The sequence below is a fragment of the Polypterus senegalus genome, chromosome 2 (assembly GCF_016835505.1).
Source record: "Polypterus senegalus isolate Bchr_013 chromosome 2, ASM1683550v1, whole genome shotgun sequence".
NCBI classification, from domain to species: Eukaryota; Metazoa; Chordata; class Cladistia; order Polypteriformes; family Polypteridae; genus Polypterus; species Polypterus senegalus.
Window position 1 is genome coordinate 310,647,869 of NC_053155.1, and position 18,064 is coordinate 310,665,932.

General features: G+C 37.8%; 1 protein-coding gene across 3 annotated transcripts in view; it reads right to left on the bottom strand.

The window, feature by feature from the left end:
* The window catches only part of arhgef7b (Rho guanine nucleotide exchange factor (GEF) 7b), a 235,691-nt gene that overhangs the window by 144,153 nt on the left and 73,474 nt on the right, over window positions 1-18,064 (bottom strand). For 2 of the 3 annotated variants that reach the window (XM_039745898.1, XM_039745900.1), the window contains exon 3: window positions 3,652-3,736. In XM_039745898.1, coding sequence (XP_039601832.1) covers window positions 3,652-3,736 — 85 coding nt within the window. Of the gene's footprint in view, window positions 1-3,651; window positions 3,737-7,761; window positions 7,866-18,064 lie in introns of those variants that run through there. The other variant, XM_039745901.1, reaches the window with a different exon arrangement.

Consider the following 18,064-nt stretch of genomic DNA (forward strand, 5'->3'; position numbering starts at 1 on the left):
AGTAGAAGACAAAGTAGAATGTTGTAAAGAATTCAAAAATGTTGGCACGGTAAACATGCAGAGCAGGTTAGAGATAATGGAAGTACGAAAATTCAAAAGTCTCAAAAAAAAAAAAAGGATAGGAAAGATCGCATTAGCACAAACAAATGGAAATTATTACTCGGTGAAAAAACGTAACAGCAAAAAGAGATCGAATATATTGTTCTGCTTTAAACTTTAAGTCGGAGACTTGTAGATAGTCTAATTCATGTTGCCAGCAAGAATTAAAAGATTCCAAAATTATTGGCGCGGTATGAAGTCCCGTGAGACGGAGACTTTTAACATGCGATTCTTTCAAGTCACACCCTACTTACAACTATTTTCAAACAAGACCATGATCATCTAACCTCAGTCATCTGAATGCTTTTGGCAGACACATTTCCTGTGCTCTCAGCTCCTAAAAACTTTATCAGGAAAACAATTTTATACATTCTAGATGACACGTCAACAACGAAGCGAAGAAGAAAGAGCAGGGACAACCTTTCGAAAAAGTCATTTTATTTATTAGAAAGAAAGAAACTATATTCACTCACAGGCAGTTATTGTCACGATGCAACTCCAAACACGGAATCAAAATTCAATGCGATCTTGAAGAAAAGTTAATTCCAAATATTGTTTTTAATAAATTTTTAAAGTAAAAGTGAAAATAATGCATATGTAACAATTCCCATGAAAATAACAATCTCTTAAAATTGCATATCCGGTTAAACAAACCCAGGGGTGGGCGAAGCCACCTATAATATACCTCTATATACTGTGTGTGTGTGTGTGTATATATATATCTATCTATATGACCTGTTCTACAAATGGAAAATGCCAAAGTCTATCTGTCTGTCTGTCGAACAGTTACTTGCAAACAACTGGTGCTAGAATCTTGCTCTTGGTATAAATCAAAAGCTTATGACCTGGCCTGTTCTGGAAATTCAAATAATAGTTAGGGCAATATCAGCAGAATGACTTGTGTTTGTGTATTTATTACAGCAAAGTCATCGAACAACCTAGTGAAATGGCAAAAAGAACAACAGCAGATGCACAGGCTTGCTAATGTTGAATCACTACAAAAATGTTACTTTTGGTACCAATACTTGCTTTTGCACCACAGTACCGGTACCAAAACAATACCTAAGAAAATGATCGATAGCTCAACCGCTCTTCATCCCCACTGCTCGAAAGATGCTTTTCTCTTAAAACTAGGCACATGCGTGTGCCATCTGCTTTATAACACAAACCCACGCTTCTCTTCTCTAACAGACTCTGCATATTATTACGGTGAGGGGGAGGGTTCTCAGAGGTTACAGTGCATTAATACCAATATATAGTTTGGTCATGCTTAGGTGGTGTTTGGTTTGGGTTTCAGTTCACTTGGAAAAACTCATCCAATTAAATAATATTAGCTTAAAGCTGGTGCAAAACAGTTTTAAAAAATTTTGCTTGTTTGCTACTGTTCACTAACGGTAAACAGCACAACACTGACAGCAGCATTTGCTGATCATCAAGAGCATGATTAAGTGATGAAGAATGAAAAAGAATAAGCAGACAGGACACTACGGCACATAGAAAAACAAGAAGTAATCCTGAATATATAACGATACGTTCTGGAAATTCAAATATTTTAGTTTGTGGCGACATGGTGGCCACTTTACTGGTGGGCATAGAACTTTATTGTAATAAAGGCATAGCTCCTGCAAGTCTATCTGCTGATAATCTCACAATGAAGTAGAGGTACTGTGTTTACTATTTATCAAACATAAAACATTTATTTAATCTGGACCAAGTGACACGGCTGTAAGAAAAAGATGAGCACAGACATCTGCTGAGCGCCATGCAAGTTAAATGAGCCACTAGAAGTAATGCACTTTATTTTAGGATCGTGGGGTCATGTGCTTCACTACTTCGTTAATTTTTTTTCCTGTTGATCCGCTAGATATATATATATATATATATATATATATATATATATATTACGATTATAATTGTAAGATCTGATAGAGTGTAACAAACATTTATAGCTCATAGCTCATTCCTAAAGAGTTGGCTGTGGTCCTGTCTTAGTTCCAGTGTTACTAGATGACACAAAGCCTTCATTTTCTTATACTTTTAAATTTATGGCCCTCTGCTTTCAAGATTTTTGAACACATTGACTGTTTGACCCTCTGCCTTTTCAGGGACTTGGTCATTCTTTTTGGCCTTTTACTGAATGACCCACTGCTTTCTTGCTTTTGTAAAATCTCTGACACTATGCCATACACTAATTAGTATTACATCACACATTAAGATGATAGGAGTTGCATCAAACTGCAAGCAGAATTAAGGATAAAATAAAGAGGAGAAACACCACCCTCCTGCAAATCTCCGACCAAAGAAAAAAAAGATCTAGCATAAATCTGCAAGGTGAAAAATGTCATTGACTTTTCTTCTTTAACATGCGAATAGAAAATAAAAATGCAAAACATTATCTGCATTTGTGTACAAGATGAGACTTGTGCTACTGCTTAACTTTGCATATCAACTCACTCTATTCACTCTCCACAACTTTAAAACGAACAAAGTAGCTTAAGAAATATTAATGTATTAATCTATAATTCATAACCCAAAGAGTGACGCTCACATACAAGTTAGGCAGATGCCTAACTAATTAGCAGAAACTAATTAATCCTCTTAGAGTAAATTAAGTTCTGCAATAACAATATATAAGAATTCCTCTCTTCTTTTGACAAATTGTCATACTGCTTCCGCATATATTTAATAGTAATAAAAATAGATAAATAACACATAAAACATCAAAAACAAAACTTTTTATAAAAACATTTAGGCAAGCGTTGAAAACCATCACGAATTTCGCCTAATCTGTCAAGGATAATTCTAGTAGTCAATCTAATATAAAAATAAAAGTCAAAATTTGAATATATAAAGTCACTGTCGGAATTTAAAAATGTTTAATCTTTCAAGAAATAATGCATTCTATTACCCTTCACAGGTCTGGTAAGACTTGGGGAAAGAAAGAAACCTATCAAAAATACTAACTCACTTAATATGGACAGATAAATAAAAAAAATGGACAGGAGTGTCAGTAGGCTTTGCACCCTAAGAATCAAGTTGCCCAAACTATTCTAAAACATTTCAGTAACTATTTACCACTCCGATACTGATCTTTCTTGTCATAAAATAGATCATTACAATAGCAATGGACAAGAAGAATTCTTAAAGAATTGTAGAATTATTGTATTTGAGGGTTCCTCTAGAGTGCCTCTTTCTCTTACACGATATGGCTCAAAAACTAATCAGCACATTGTCATCTCATAACAGGCTTACGTTTCAAGTATGGTATTTTTCCATCCAGCTGTTTTAGTTCTAGACCGTCCTCAAGAAACTGTGACACACAGACACACACCCATCATCAAAATATCGATGTTTTCGGTATCAGGGAAACCTAAAACGTCAAAATCCGCTGAAAACCACAGACTGAAACTTTTGACTAATCTAAAGCATTCACTCCTCCCCAATAGACAAAAGACGGCGCAAAAAGCAAAACTACATGTAAAGCATATTAGGCAGTAAAGGCAAAGCCACAGTAAACAATTCAAATGCAGTTCTGTTTAGTAATTCCCTTACCTGCTGTTACTTTATTTAGAGCCACCAGAGATGTCAGAACTTTGGAGAAATTCTGCCCCTGATAGAGGTCATTTGCCTCAAATGTCTGGAATAGAAAAAAAAACAATAGTATTAATTTACATTTAAAACAAATCAATTCACAAATGACATACTTCGTATTTAAATTAAGATTTATATTAAGAAAAAAGTAAAAGTTGTTTCTTACGTTGCAACAAAGGAAAGAAGGTGACAGACAAAACAGTGTACCATCTACCAAATGTAAGACACACACACTTACTACATATTTAGTAAAAAAAAACTTGTTTTGTCATGTCTGTCCAAATTTCTTACTTCATACAAAATATGTCAATGACATTAAAAACTGAACGGATAAAATAAAAGAAACATTTAAAATATAATACTGATGTCAATTTAATATTACTGTCAGAAGAATACTTTATTGCACCAAAGCATTTGTCCTGTCCATCATCTCAGAAGCCCACTGCTCAGGTGATATGTTTAATGTGCCCTTTATGACAAACCAATGAAACAGTAGAACAAGCAGAAGAGCACATTTTTCAAAGTGCTCACACAGTGAGGATGCTTCACTGATCATAGTGTCTATTGGACACCTGATGAAGCTGCTGCAGCTGAAACTGTTCTGCAAAACTGACCCTAACAAGAGGCTGAAAACATGAAAACACCCATATCCAACACCAAAATAACAGTTTTTTGTTTTTGTCCATCATATACATAAAATTAAATAATGCATATACTCTCGGATGAGTTCTCCCGCGGATAAGACTGGATTAGATTTTATCGTATAATTTCTGGTATCCTATAATGTCAGTCGAAAAAGTCGAATGCGGAAAACCCATTGGTCCAAGAGATTATGATATGCTAATGCACACCTGCAGAGAGTGCAAAACTGACAGAGCTGAAAACATGAAAACACTGCCTATGCAAAATAACAGTTTTTGTTTTGCAGTGATTTGTGCATTTTTGGATTATTTCACATCCCTCATACACCTTCACTTTTATGAGTATTTCACACCCTCATACACCTTCTTTTTATGAGCACCCCTTATCTACGATAGAGCGTTCAGTCAGAAGAAAATATGAGACTGGTTTTAAATTAAACATTGTTGAAGTAGCGAAAGAAATTGGTAACTACACTGCTGGATCAAAACTCAATGTGTGTGAGAAACTGATGCAAGATTGAAGGAGGCAAGAAGAAAGTATCACATTTTTGAATGGGAGTATAAGCCACGGTCTGATTTTATGATTGATTTTTCGGGTTTCAAGACCCGACTTATACGCTAGTATATGCATACATATACATACACGTTATGTTACAACTTATTAAGCTTATTACATAGAAAATCACCCAAAAAATCCAGGACCGTCGAGAAGTGTGCACACTGATGACATGAAGAATCTTCCCTGCATAAATCAAAATTATCCAGACGATCTGGATCTGCATAAGTAGATCTGGACCACCCCTATATATATTTTATATATACACATATTATATACTGTATATACATATATTATATTATTATATACCAGCAACGGTGAACTGCAATACACTTGACTTGAGCATTCTTAGTTTTCATCCTCTTTCTCTGTACGTTTAGCATTTGTTTGCTCAGAGGTTGATGCACTTCCTACTTCCTGAGCAGCTCTTCTTTTCTCCACCCTAGCGGCCTGTGTTTGTGTTGCAATTACTTAGTGTTTTCTTTAATTTTGCATTTAAGCTGGCACTTAAGTCTTCAATCTGCCTCAAGAATGATTTAAGATATGAAGACTTAAGGGAAGTGACAGTGAAGGTGGTAGGGATGAGCATGGTGCCTGTAAACATGTGCTGCATGGCTGCCCTGCTGGCCGCTGCCGAGAGTTGATTCTACCATAAAATAAAATAAAATAAAAATAAAAAGAGGAATAACCTTGGAGGTCAAACATAACCCCCTGAAAGCGGATAGTAGATGTCACGTGTATGTATACCAAATTTCAGGTCAATAGGTCAAACAGTTTGCGAGCTACAGGTGATTTAAAATCCTGTACAGACAGACAAACAAACAGCGACGGTAGCATATTACATATAAAGATATATATATATATATATATATATATATATATATATATATATATATATATATATATATATATATATATAGATAGATAGATAGATAGATAGATAGATAGATAGATAGATAGATACATATATATAGATATATATACATATATATATATATATATATATATATATATAGATATATATATATATAGATATATATCTATCTATCTATCTATATATATATATATATATATATATATATATATATATATATTTACACACACACACCCCCACCCAACACCAATTCCAAAAAAATTGGGACGCTGTGTAAAGTGTAACGTAAAAAAAATGCAATGATCTGCAAATCACATAAACCCATACTGTATTTTACTTGCAATAGAACATAAAAAACATCAAATATTGAAAGTGAGATATTTTACTACTTCATGAAAAATATCAGCTCATGTTGAATTTGATGGCAGCAACATGTCTCAAAAAAGTTGGGACAGGGGCAACAAAATGCAGGAAAAGTAAGCAGCTGGAGGAACATTTTACAAGTAATTAGGTTAACTGGCAACATGATTAGGTATAAAAAGAGCATCTTAGAGAGACAGTCTCTCAGAAGTAAAGATGGGCAGAAAACTGCAAAAAACTGTGTTTACAAATTGTGGAAAAATTTCAGAATAACGTCCCTCGACGTAAAATTGTGCAGGCAGTACATCATCTAAAGTACCGAATATCATCAAAAGATTCTGAGAATCTGGAGAAATCTTTGTGCACAAGGGACAAGACCTAAAATCAATACTGGATGCCTGTGATCTTTGGGCCCACAGCCATATACAGATGTGTTTAACAAGAATGTCTGTCTGTATGTTCCCTGAACAATTCTACACCCTTGAGCTGAACTGGACCAAACTTTGCAAAGTTGCTCTCTAGAACCATACGAACACAAAATTTCGATCCCAAGGGTCCCAGTGTGGTGTTTTGTTTTGTTTTTTTCCCATGACTGCTACAGTTTACACACCAGTGCCACCTGCTGGCTCATAGCAAGTGAGACAGCCAATCAGACTGAAGTCAGACCAACAGACAAAATGACTAACGCTTAATATTACTTACCCTGGCCAAGCCATGTATTGCTAATACCTACTGTAATATAAAATGAAGTACTGTGCACTCTTGCAGGGGGGTGTTGGGTGAGGCTTGACCGAGTTATGGACGTGCAGTACATTGCAAAGGAGAATCAAAGGATTGTTGTTTAACTCCTGTTCTGTCAGCTTTTCTTCATAATTTAAACAGTAAAAACTGCCCAATTTGGACTAAGAGTACAAGTCAGACAGGACAGTGCTCACAGTTTCAACCCAGAAAGGATCAGACCCAAAAAGAACATGGATGGAGAACAGGGTAGCTAGCAATAACAACAGAGTCACCATTTAAAAAATACATAAACTTTAACTTTTTTTCCTTAACCCATTCTAGAAATATACCATAGCAACTCCGGGTACTTCGGCAAGTATAATATATGCCCTCTTATGCACACTAAATATAAGAATATATCTCTATCTCGATATATACATCTATCTATCTATTTCTCTATTATATATATGATCGATTGAAAGATAGACTTAACCTAGGTGTATAATTACATTCAGAAAAAATAATTAAAAATAAAGTCAGCCTTTACAGTATTTGTTTCATGCATATCTATTAGTAAAAATAGACATTTCATTAAACATATGAGAATGTAATAAAATTTAGCTTTTAACAAATACTACATGGTTGTGCATGTGCTTCTGGTCAAAACAGCTACAATAGGGTAACTTTATGATATTTTCCATCGATGCCAATCAGAGAACAAATTCATATCATAAGTTGTACACAAGAAGCTTAACAAGGCTTTGGCTTTGCAGCCAAAATAACATCTACATCTAATCCCACACTCACCAGAGCCTAATAAAAATATTTGAAAAGTACAAGTAAAAAGTAAGATAAAGAAATTATATTTTTTTTAAAGAGTTAACTGCAAAATGCAAAATGAATAATAAATTGACACAAACTTTCATTGTGCTGCTCAAAAGTTGAAGCCTTCCAAAGAGTCCGTCTGGTACAAACGTTTAAGCATAACAGGACGCCAGCAGCACTGGAAATTTCCTGTTATTCTTATTTTTTCCATATGGTTTTATGTGATTGGCTAAGCAGACAACATCCTGCCTTAAATGAGAAAAAAAAACTTTAGGAAGTCTTCTGACATTATGCAAATAGGACTTTTTTTAATTTCCAACATCATCATTGCTTTGTTTACTTGGGTGCATCACAATGTCAGGAAGCTGACACACTGAACAGGCTTGAAAGTGAAGGATGCTAACGTGCTGTGTCGACTTTTACAGCATACATGTTAAAAGGTGGTTAACTGCATGTAATAATTTTCCCCCGATATACTGAATAAATCCAGTGCAGGGGTTTTTAAATTAGGAACTGACCAGAAAAGCAGTAAATGTTTGAATAGTCCATTCTAGAATTTTTAAATACTAACACAAAATACTTCAAAGTAATAATAAACACCACATAAAGACGTGTTTTCTTAATTTCCTTTTGGGGATAAATAAAGTACTATAGGGCAGCATGGTGGCGCAGTGGGTAGCGCTGCTGCCTCGCAGTGAGGAGACCTGAGTTCGCATGTTCTCCCCGTGTCTGAGTGGGTTTCCTCCGGGTGCTCCGGTTTCCTCCGACAGTCCAAAGACATGCAGGTTAGGTGCATTGCCAATCCTAAATTGTCCCTAGTGTGTGCTTAGTGTCTGGATGTGTGTGTGTGTGTGTGTGTCCTGCGATGAGGCTGGCGCCCTGCCTGGGATTTGTTCCTGCCTTGCACCCTGTGCTAATGGAATTAGTTCCAGCAGACCCCGTGACCCTGTGTTACAATATAGCAGGTTAGAAGATGGATGGATGGATGGATAAAGTACTATAAATCCATTGTATTTCAGCAAATAAAGGTTGTTTGACTGGTTAGCTGAAAGATTTGATTTATGTTAAAATACAAGACAAACTGTGTATAATCTTCTTCTTCTTCTTTCGGCTGCTCCCGTGAGGGGTTTCCACAGCGCATCATCTTCTTCAATATCTTTCTGTTCTCTGCATCTTGTTCTGTTACACCCATAACCTGCATGTCCTCTCTCACCACATCCACAAACCTTCTCTTAGGCCTTCCTCTTTTCCTCTTGCCTGTCAGCTCTATCCTTACCATCCTTCTCCCAATATACCCAGCATCTCTCCTCTGCACATGTCCAAACCAACGTAATCTCGCCTCTCTGACTTTGTCTCCCAACCATCCAACCTGAGCTGACCCTCTAATGTCCTCATTTCTAATACTATCCATCCTCATCACACCCAATGCAAATCTTAACATCTTTAACTCTGCCACGTCCAGCTCTGTCTCCTGCTTTCTGGTCAGAGTCACCGTCTCCAACCCATATAACATAGCTGGTTTCACTACCGTCCTGTAGACCTTCCATTTCACTCTTGCTGATACCCATCTGTGACATATCACTCCTGACACTCCTCTCCACCCATTCCACCTTGCCAGAACTTTCTTCTTCACCTCTCTTCCGCATTTCCCATTACTCTGTACTGTTGATCCCAAGTTTTTAAACTCATCCACCTTCGCCAACTCTGCTCCCTGCATCCTCACCATTCCACTGACCTCCCTCTCATTCAAACACATGTATTCTGTAGTTGTGGTCCTACTGACCTTCATTCTACTCCTCTCATATCTCCACCTCTCCAGGGTCTCCTCAACCTGCTCCCTACTATCGCTACAGATCACAATGTCATCAGCAAACATCACAGTCCACAGGGACTCCTGTCTAATTTTGTCTGTCAACCTGCCCATCACCATTGCAAATAAGAAAGGGCACAGAGCTGAGATCCCTGATGTAATCCCACCTCCAACTTGAATGCATCCGTCACTCCTACTGCAGACCTCACCACACAGTCACACTTCCCTCGTACATATCCTGTACAACTCTTGCGTGCTTCTCTGCCACTCCGACTTCCTCATACAATACCACAGCTCCTCTCAAGGGACCCTGTCATATGCTTTCTCCAGGACCACAAAGATGCAATTCATCTCCTTCTGGCTTTCTCTAAACTTCTCCATCAACATCCTCAGAGCAAACATCACATCTGTGGTGCTCTTTCTTGGCATGAAACCATACTGCTGCTCACTAATCATCACTTCACTTCTTAACCGAGCTTCCACTACTCTTTCCCATAACTTCATGCTGGGGCTCATCAATTTTATCCCCCTGTAGTTACTACTGTCTTGCACATCCCCCTTAATCTTATATATCAGCACCAGTACACTTCTTCTCCACTCCTCGGGCATCCTCTCACTTTCCAAGGTTCCATTAAACAATCTGGTTAAAAACTCCACATCCATCTCTCCTAAACACATCCATGCTTTCATAGGTATGTCATCTGGACCAACGGCCTTTCCATTTTTCATCCTCTTCAAAGCTGTCCTTACTTCCTCCTTGCTAATCCATTGAACTTTCTGATTCAGTATCTCCACATCATTCAACCTCTTCTCTCGCTCTCGTTTTTTTCAATCATCAGCCTCTAAGTCTTTCCATCTGCTCAACAGACTCTCCTCACTTGTGAGTACATTTCCATCTTTATCCTTTATCACCCTAACCTGATGCACAACTTTCCCAGCTCGGTCCCTCTGTCTAGCCCACCAGTCCTTTTCTCCCTCCTTAGTGTTCAACCTCTCATACAACTCATCATACGCCTTTTCTTTAGCCTTCGCCACCTCTCTCTTCACCTTGTGCCTTATCTCCTTGTACTCTTGTCTACTTTCTGCATCTCTCGGACTATCCCACTTCTTTTTCTGCCATCCTCTTCCTCTGTATTTCCTTATTCCACCACCAGGTTTCCTTTTCCTCCTTCCTCTGTCCAGATGTCACGCCAAGCATCCTTCTTGCTGTCACCCTTGCTACATCTGCTGTAGTTTCCCAGCTGTCTGGTAACTCTTCACTGCCACCTAGTGCCAGTCTCACCTCCTCCCTAAACTCAACCTCGCAGTCTTCCTTCCTTCCACCATTTGATCCTTGGCTCTGCCCTCACTCTCTTGCTCTTATTGATCTCCAACGTCATCCTACAGACCACCATCCTATGCTGCTTAACTACTCTTTCCCCTGGCATCACTTTGCAGTCTTCAATCTCCTTCAGATCAACTCTTCTGCATAGGATGTAATCCACCTGTGTGCATCTTCCTCCACTCTTGTACGGAACCCTATGTTCCTCCTTCTTCTTAAATTACGTATTCACCACAGCCATGTCAATCCTAATGGCAAAATCCACTATCCTCTGACCTTCTTCATTCCTCTCCTTGACATCATACCTACCCCATCACCTCCTTGTCTCCACTGTTCCCTTCACCAACATGCCCACTGAAATCCGCTCCAATATTTCTTCCTTTTCCTTGGGTACACTGTTCATCACTACATCCAACTCACTCCAGAAATCATCTTTCTCACCCATTGCACACCCAACTTGCAGTGCATATGCACTAACAACATTCATCATCACACCTTCAGTTTTCAGCTTCATAATCATCACTCTGCCTGATACTCTTTTCACCTCCAAAACACTCTTGACATACTGTCCCTTCAGAATAACTCCAACCCCTGTGTATAACACTGATAAAACCTTCATGGAAGTATTTTTTATTCTTTTTTTTTTTTTAAAGAATACTTAAAACAATATGAAGGATGCTTTTACTAGTCTGACTTTTTGTCAATGTAACATAACACAAGTTTGTCTCTTGTGCTACTCATTTCTTTAGCATTTTCTATTTAAAAAATGTCTTGCCTATTTTTTTATAATATTCATTATTCTGCTAAAACTAAACATGCCAGTGTTTCAGTTTAGGCAGACTGCAAATGAACAGATAGGCTCAAGTGCCACTTACAACAATACATACGTTCAGAAGTGTGTTGCTGGGGTTCTAATTAAACAGCAGTGTGCAGATGGTGCCATCGTGTTTGAACCTCCTTACTACCAGGCATGGGCTCAATGAACTAAACTTTTCAGTGACATATTTCTGCTCTCCATGATGTATGCTATTTGTTTTTATGATTAATACACTCAGTGGCCCCTTAATTAGATGCCTAATTAGAGCCCCTTTATTCCTAAAGTAAGCATACATTCTTTATTCAAGGCAAGGATTTAATTAGCTGCCTTAAACATTTCTTATGGTGTATGGTCCTTGTTGACTCCATAGCTTTATGTAGCTCCTGCTGATGCTTCAGCACCATTGTGTTGGATCAGTACAAAAATTTTGACTTTGGTATCAATACCAGCTTTCAGACCTCAGTATTGGTACCAAAACTGTACCGAAGCAAATAACAGATAACACCCCAACCCCTAACGTCCATCCCACAGAGTCTTCCTGGATTGCGTACTCTGCAATGCAATACAAGGAGTGAAGGATGGAGGGGGTGGTCCCCCTTCTAGCCTCCAATGTGTTTATATTAATATATATATTTGAAGAGCTGAACTGTACCCCCCCCATTTCCCGGATAAACTGAAACAGATACATTAATTATATTTCATTGAAGACTGGGGTGGCAAATGCGTTAATAAACGACTAAGTGCAAGGTGCTTGAAAACTACTGTTTACTTCCGGAAGAAAAATTTAAAACATTCTGGTACAGTAATATGGCTGTCAAATTGAAATGTTCAAAATAAAAATAAGTAAATATTCACTTAAGCTTAGATTAACAATGCTAGCATTACAAGTACATTTGCACATGTGACAGCCACAGCAAGAACTAACACCAACAGCCAAAAAACAAATCCCAGCGATACTTGGACAACTGCTATTTAATGAGAAGACTCCTCCCAATTCAGAGCAGCTACACCCAATAACCGGCCATCCTGTCGAAAACGAAAGCACTATCCCTCACCCCCATCACTAAGCTCTACCTACAGAGGTGCCCTGTGCCTTCATCACAGCCCATCATGCAGCAGCAAGGCACACTGCAATAGGTTTGTAGTGCAGGACACAAGCGGAGTACTATAAACAGAAGCCATGGGAACATTGTCATAAGTGTTTGCTTTGTGTTTTGCAAACGTACTGCGAGTAAAGAAAAAAAAAAAAAAGTAAAAATATAAATAATAACATAGAAAAGTGCAGTGTGAGCATGTGCAACTCCAAAGCATTTAAGCTCCTTTTTGTGGCTACTTATATGGCTCGCTGTCCTGACCAGGATCAAAGGAATCTGGGTCAGCTAGTAAAACTGCATCAGTGGGAGAACAGCCAGCGAAGTAAAGCAGCAGGCAAGAGGCAGACTGTCCAATGGGTACCACTACCATTTAAATTGTGGCATTCAAAATGAAAAAAGTCAGTTGGGCACCATTGGACTCGTCACAGTATCAAGTTGGGCTAATATTTCCAGTTCAAATTATTTTAGGCAGTGTGTGTCAAACCCAAAGCCGCATTAAACAGAGACTAATTGTGGAACAGAATGTGTTGACTGACATGAGTCTCTTTAAAGTGTGGATTTAATACTGCTGTAATAAAAGGAAACTCAAACTTATGACAGTTATTTTCCATTTGCTTTAATGAGAAGGTCTTAGCATTAAACAACAATTAGCAATCTCAGGTTTAAGAGTAAATGGGACAGAATCAGATACAAAATGATTCTTTTATATCACCAGACAATTGTTTAGACAAACTGCTCCAAGTTCACTTCTAGAACAAACTGCACAGCAGCGGGATAGAAAAGAAAAAAACCCATGTAGTCAAGGGGTCTGGCTGTAAGTTTTACTAATAAAGATAATAAACTGACCGTTCAAAATCACTAAAGGCGCTTTTCCACTGCATAGTACGGCACAGCACGGTTCAGTACAGCTCACCTTGGTTCGGCTCAGTTCGGCTCGGTTTGCGTTTCGACTGCAGTTCAGTACCGCTTTAGAGTGGGCGGGATTATTCACGTGTCGTTAGAGTTGCGCGCCTCTACTGCCGTGACACCGTGGAACTTTTACAACAACACGCAGACAACGACAACACTTTAGCTCGACGACGCGCAAGGGTAAGCATCTAAAAAAAGCACATCACTAGCTAACTTTTATCACTGTTGCAAAGCATAAAATGAACTTAACTGCCAGTGTAACATTAAAATGCTAATTCTGTATATTACAGATCTTCCACATTTTGCAAAAAAGTCGCCGCAACAGACCATCTGTTTGGACATTTAACCGTGCTTCACAGTGGTGGGATGTGATTGTTCCCGGTTTTACAAACACTCAATGGCTGGAGAACTTTCGAATGTCTGAAGAAACATTCATCCACTTATGCAACAAACTGCGTCCAGCGATGGAGAGACGGGACACAAACTTCCGCGTGTGTGTACCTAAAAGAAAAGAATAGCCAGTGACGCAGTAATGACGATTTTCTCCGGCCAATCAGTGACCAGCAGAGTTTATACGTCACGTTTTGGTAACGGTTCGGCGCGCTTGGAACCTCGGCTGAGGTGATACTAAAAAAAGGACCAGGTGCCAGGTACTGTTCCCAGTGGAAAACCCCCCAAAAGTGAGCTGAACTGAACCGTGTCGTGCCGTACTATGCAGTGGAAAAGCGCCATAAAAGGCTGATTGTGGAGTGCAAAAACAGATCTGTATATTACTACGGCTTTGCATTGTGTGCCTGGATTAACACAATGCCAAAATTTGCGTAAGTAAAACCACCAAATATTCTTTTACAATTCAATGTCAGCTTTTGCCTTTGAATAGTAAGTAAACTTTTAAGTAAACTAAGGGGCTTTGCCCCCTGCTCACTTCACTCACCAGCCTCTGGGCCTGCGCTACACGCTAGCCTCTTTGCGGTTCTGCTGCTTGCAAATGGGGATGCAGTTGTACAATTTAAACATTGTTATTTTCATAGGAATTGTTACATATGCATAACAAAAGTAACTATTTCACATTACAGAGAGTAATTAACCACATTAAAAAATAATAAAACATAATTTGTAAGTAAGTTATGTTTCATGTTGCGTGAGAGTTATTTGTTTGCATAATACGAATTTGTTCTGTTTGGCTTTGAAATTAACACGCAAAAACTTTTTAAATGTACACTTTTACTGTAAAAACTTTGGCAAAAACATTTTTTTAAATTAAACTTTCATCAATATTGCACTGAATTTTAATTCCATGTTTAGACTTTCATCGTGACAATGCAACGTATAACTGCCCGTGAGAGAATTTTGTTTCTTTCGCTCTATTACATGAAATGACTTTTTCTAAAGTTTGGCTCTGAGATTTGTAAATTGCCTTTGTAAAAGTAATTCTAATGGGAAACTGTTAACATTTTAATACGAATGGAATATCAAGAGATCCTTTGTTGTCTAATGTTTTCCCCTGAAGATGTACTACATTACCTTTCTTGGATGCATCCTTCTTTCTACAGTAATTTGTGCGGAGGAAGACCTGACCGTGTTAATGGCTGTAGATATTCTAATGGATATTGTAAGTTGATGTTTTCATCTTCTGCACCATCACCACCAATTGTTTTAGAATAGTCTATTAATATGCATTAAATCAATTGTCAGTGTAACTGATCGACATTTTTGGAGTTAATTCGTTTGACTTCACATTTTTTCTCGGTGCTAAGATTACCCGTGTACTCATATTTACTGTTGATAACCCTCGTGATGAAATTCTTCAATAAGATATGGACATAAGTCTTCTTTAATTGGGAACTTAAAGTGAGGAAAACGTAAAAATTTATAAGAGCTGAAAGCGCAAGAACTGTGTCTGTCAAAAGCATTCACACCAATGAGAGATAACAGTACCGTGTGCGGGGTTGAATATGGTTGAGAGAAGGGCGTGACTTGAAAACATCTCTTAAAAAAAGTCTTGTCGCAGGATTTTTTTTTTTTATATAATAGAGAGATTCAAATTATATTTGAATAGCAATGTTCAATCTGACAGCCCTGTGACGTACTATTTTAAAAATTGTTTATTTCACTTCATTTTTAGTACTGGTATACCGTGCAGCCTTAGCCCTACATGCTGTGAACCTCTTATTCCACTTTATTCAAAGGTGCATTGCTGGATTAAGATCTGAGCACTGCGTAGGACACTGGAGTAAACGGAAGACAGTCTCATGTGCACAGAACCAACTTGAGATGATACAGGAGTTGTGACACAGCACAGTACTTATTTGAAAAGGGGTGGATAACATCCATAAAGGACTACAAATGATCAGCAAAAATGCTTAGGTACACATTCAAATGACACTCCTGCACCACCACCACCTACTCAAAGCATCATGATGCACCAACATTGATGGACTGAAAGCCAGAAGTCTATGTGACCATCATCATCAGGTCCTTCCATGAAAACCCTAAATCCAAAGAGGACTGTTTGACTAATGTTAGGTAGATAGCTCAGAGGGGACTGGGCGGTCTCGTGGTCTGGAACCCCTACAGATTTTATTTTTTTCGTTTTTTCTGTCCACCCTGGCCATCGGACCTTACTTATTCTAAGTTAATTAATGTTGACTTATGTTTATTTTTTATTGTGTCTTCTATTTTTCTATTCATTTTGTAAAGCACTTTGAGCTACATTTTTTGTATGAATATGTGCTATATAAATAAATGTTGATTGATTGATTGTTGATCCATATTAAGATACACTACTGGTCAAAAGTTTTAAAACAGCCTCAGATTTACTTGAAATGTAATGTAGAGAAAAGCAAAATGACACCTTTTATTGGCTAATCAAATTGAAATGCAATGCATGACCTAAAATGAAGAAAAGTTAAGCAGTAAATTACCAGAGGTTTACATTTAAGGATTAGCTTAGCAAAAACCGAAAAATAGGGAATATCAGAATTTTTAAAATTAGCCTTTTTCAGGGAACAACTAAAAGGTTACAACAAGACAGACAGAGGGTTTTTAAGTAATCAACAGAAGCTGGGACACCTGTGCAAATTGTATGCTTCAACATGCAAGGCTTAATTTACTTCAATTGCTGCAGAACATCTGTAGGTTGTAACCTAATAGGTGTTACCCTGAAGAAGGAACTCGACTGATGAAGTTTGAAGAAAAACTGGAAAAACTGAGGTGCTCTAAAACTTTTGATTGGTCGTGTACTTAATGTGTACTAGAAAAATATTCCATACAATTACACTACAACTGCTGCTCTGTACCATTAACACAAAGCAGGATTTATGCAATGATTCATGACATTTAAAACAAACTCCTACCATCCTATTATTTGTAGGCTGCAGAAGAAAAAAAAATATCAAGGTTCATCAGAACAGGTGATATTTTTTCAATCTTCAATAATTTTCTTTAGCCTCACTTACAAGAGTGTAACCCACCATAGTGTTTTATTATCATTGCCCATCCGCTTTATTGTTCAACATTCTACATTTCTGTGTCTGAGATATCCTTCCTGTCACTGCTGTTTGTATAGAGCTCTTGTTTGTGTATATATGTACATTCTCTTGGCTTGAACAAGTCTGGCCATTCTCTACCAACCCGTCACATTTTCAATACTGTATTGGCACACATTAGAAAAGTGTTGTTAATTGCACCATTATCTACAAACTCTAGAGACTGCATTGCATAAAAATTACAGGAAGGCAGCTAATTCAGAGAACTTGACTGACCACATCGAGCACTAACAATACTACCACTGATGGCGTCACTTAGACTGTACATTTTCCCAATTCAAATATTTGCTTGAATAGCAATAAAATCTCTTGACCATGCCTGTATACTAAACACATTGAATTGTTGTCATATAAATTGTCTGTTTGGAGGAGCTGGTAATTTGCACCGAGAAGTAGTTGGACCTAATAAACTGGCTACAGTGGGTACTATTGATTTACTTTATTGACAAAGCGACATCCCTTCTGTGAAATTTAATTTAGTTCAGTTTCTCCCTGTAATGATTTTTCTTATTGAAAAAAGTGTGGCTCCTAACACATACTACAAACATGCAGGTAAGGTTAAGTAGGGACTATAAATTTACTCATTGAAGGAGTATTTGAGAGTGTACAACAAAAACATTTTATTTTTTGTAGAGCCCAAAAATCACACAAGGAATGCCTTAATGGGCTTTAACAGGCCCGTTTTTTTGACAGTCCCCCAATCTTGACTCCCGAAAACGATAAAAAAAATAACTCAACAAAAAAAATTGTAGGGGGAGAAAAAAACAGTACAAATCTTGGGAATGGCAATTCAGAGAGAGTAAAAAAGAGAGAGAGACCCCCTTCCAGCTAGATTAGGTGTGCAATGGGTGTCAAAAACTCAGATCACAAATAATCCTCTTTACTGAGCTCGATAGGTA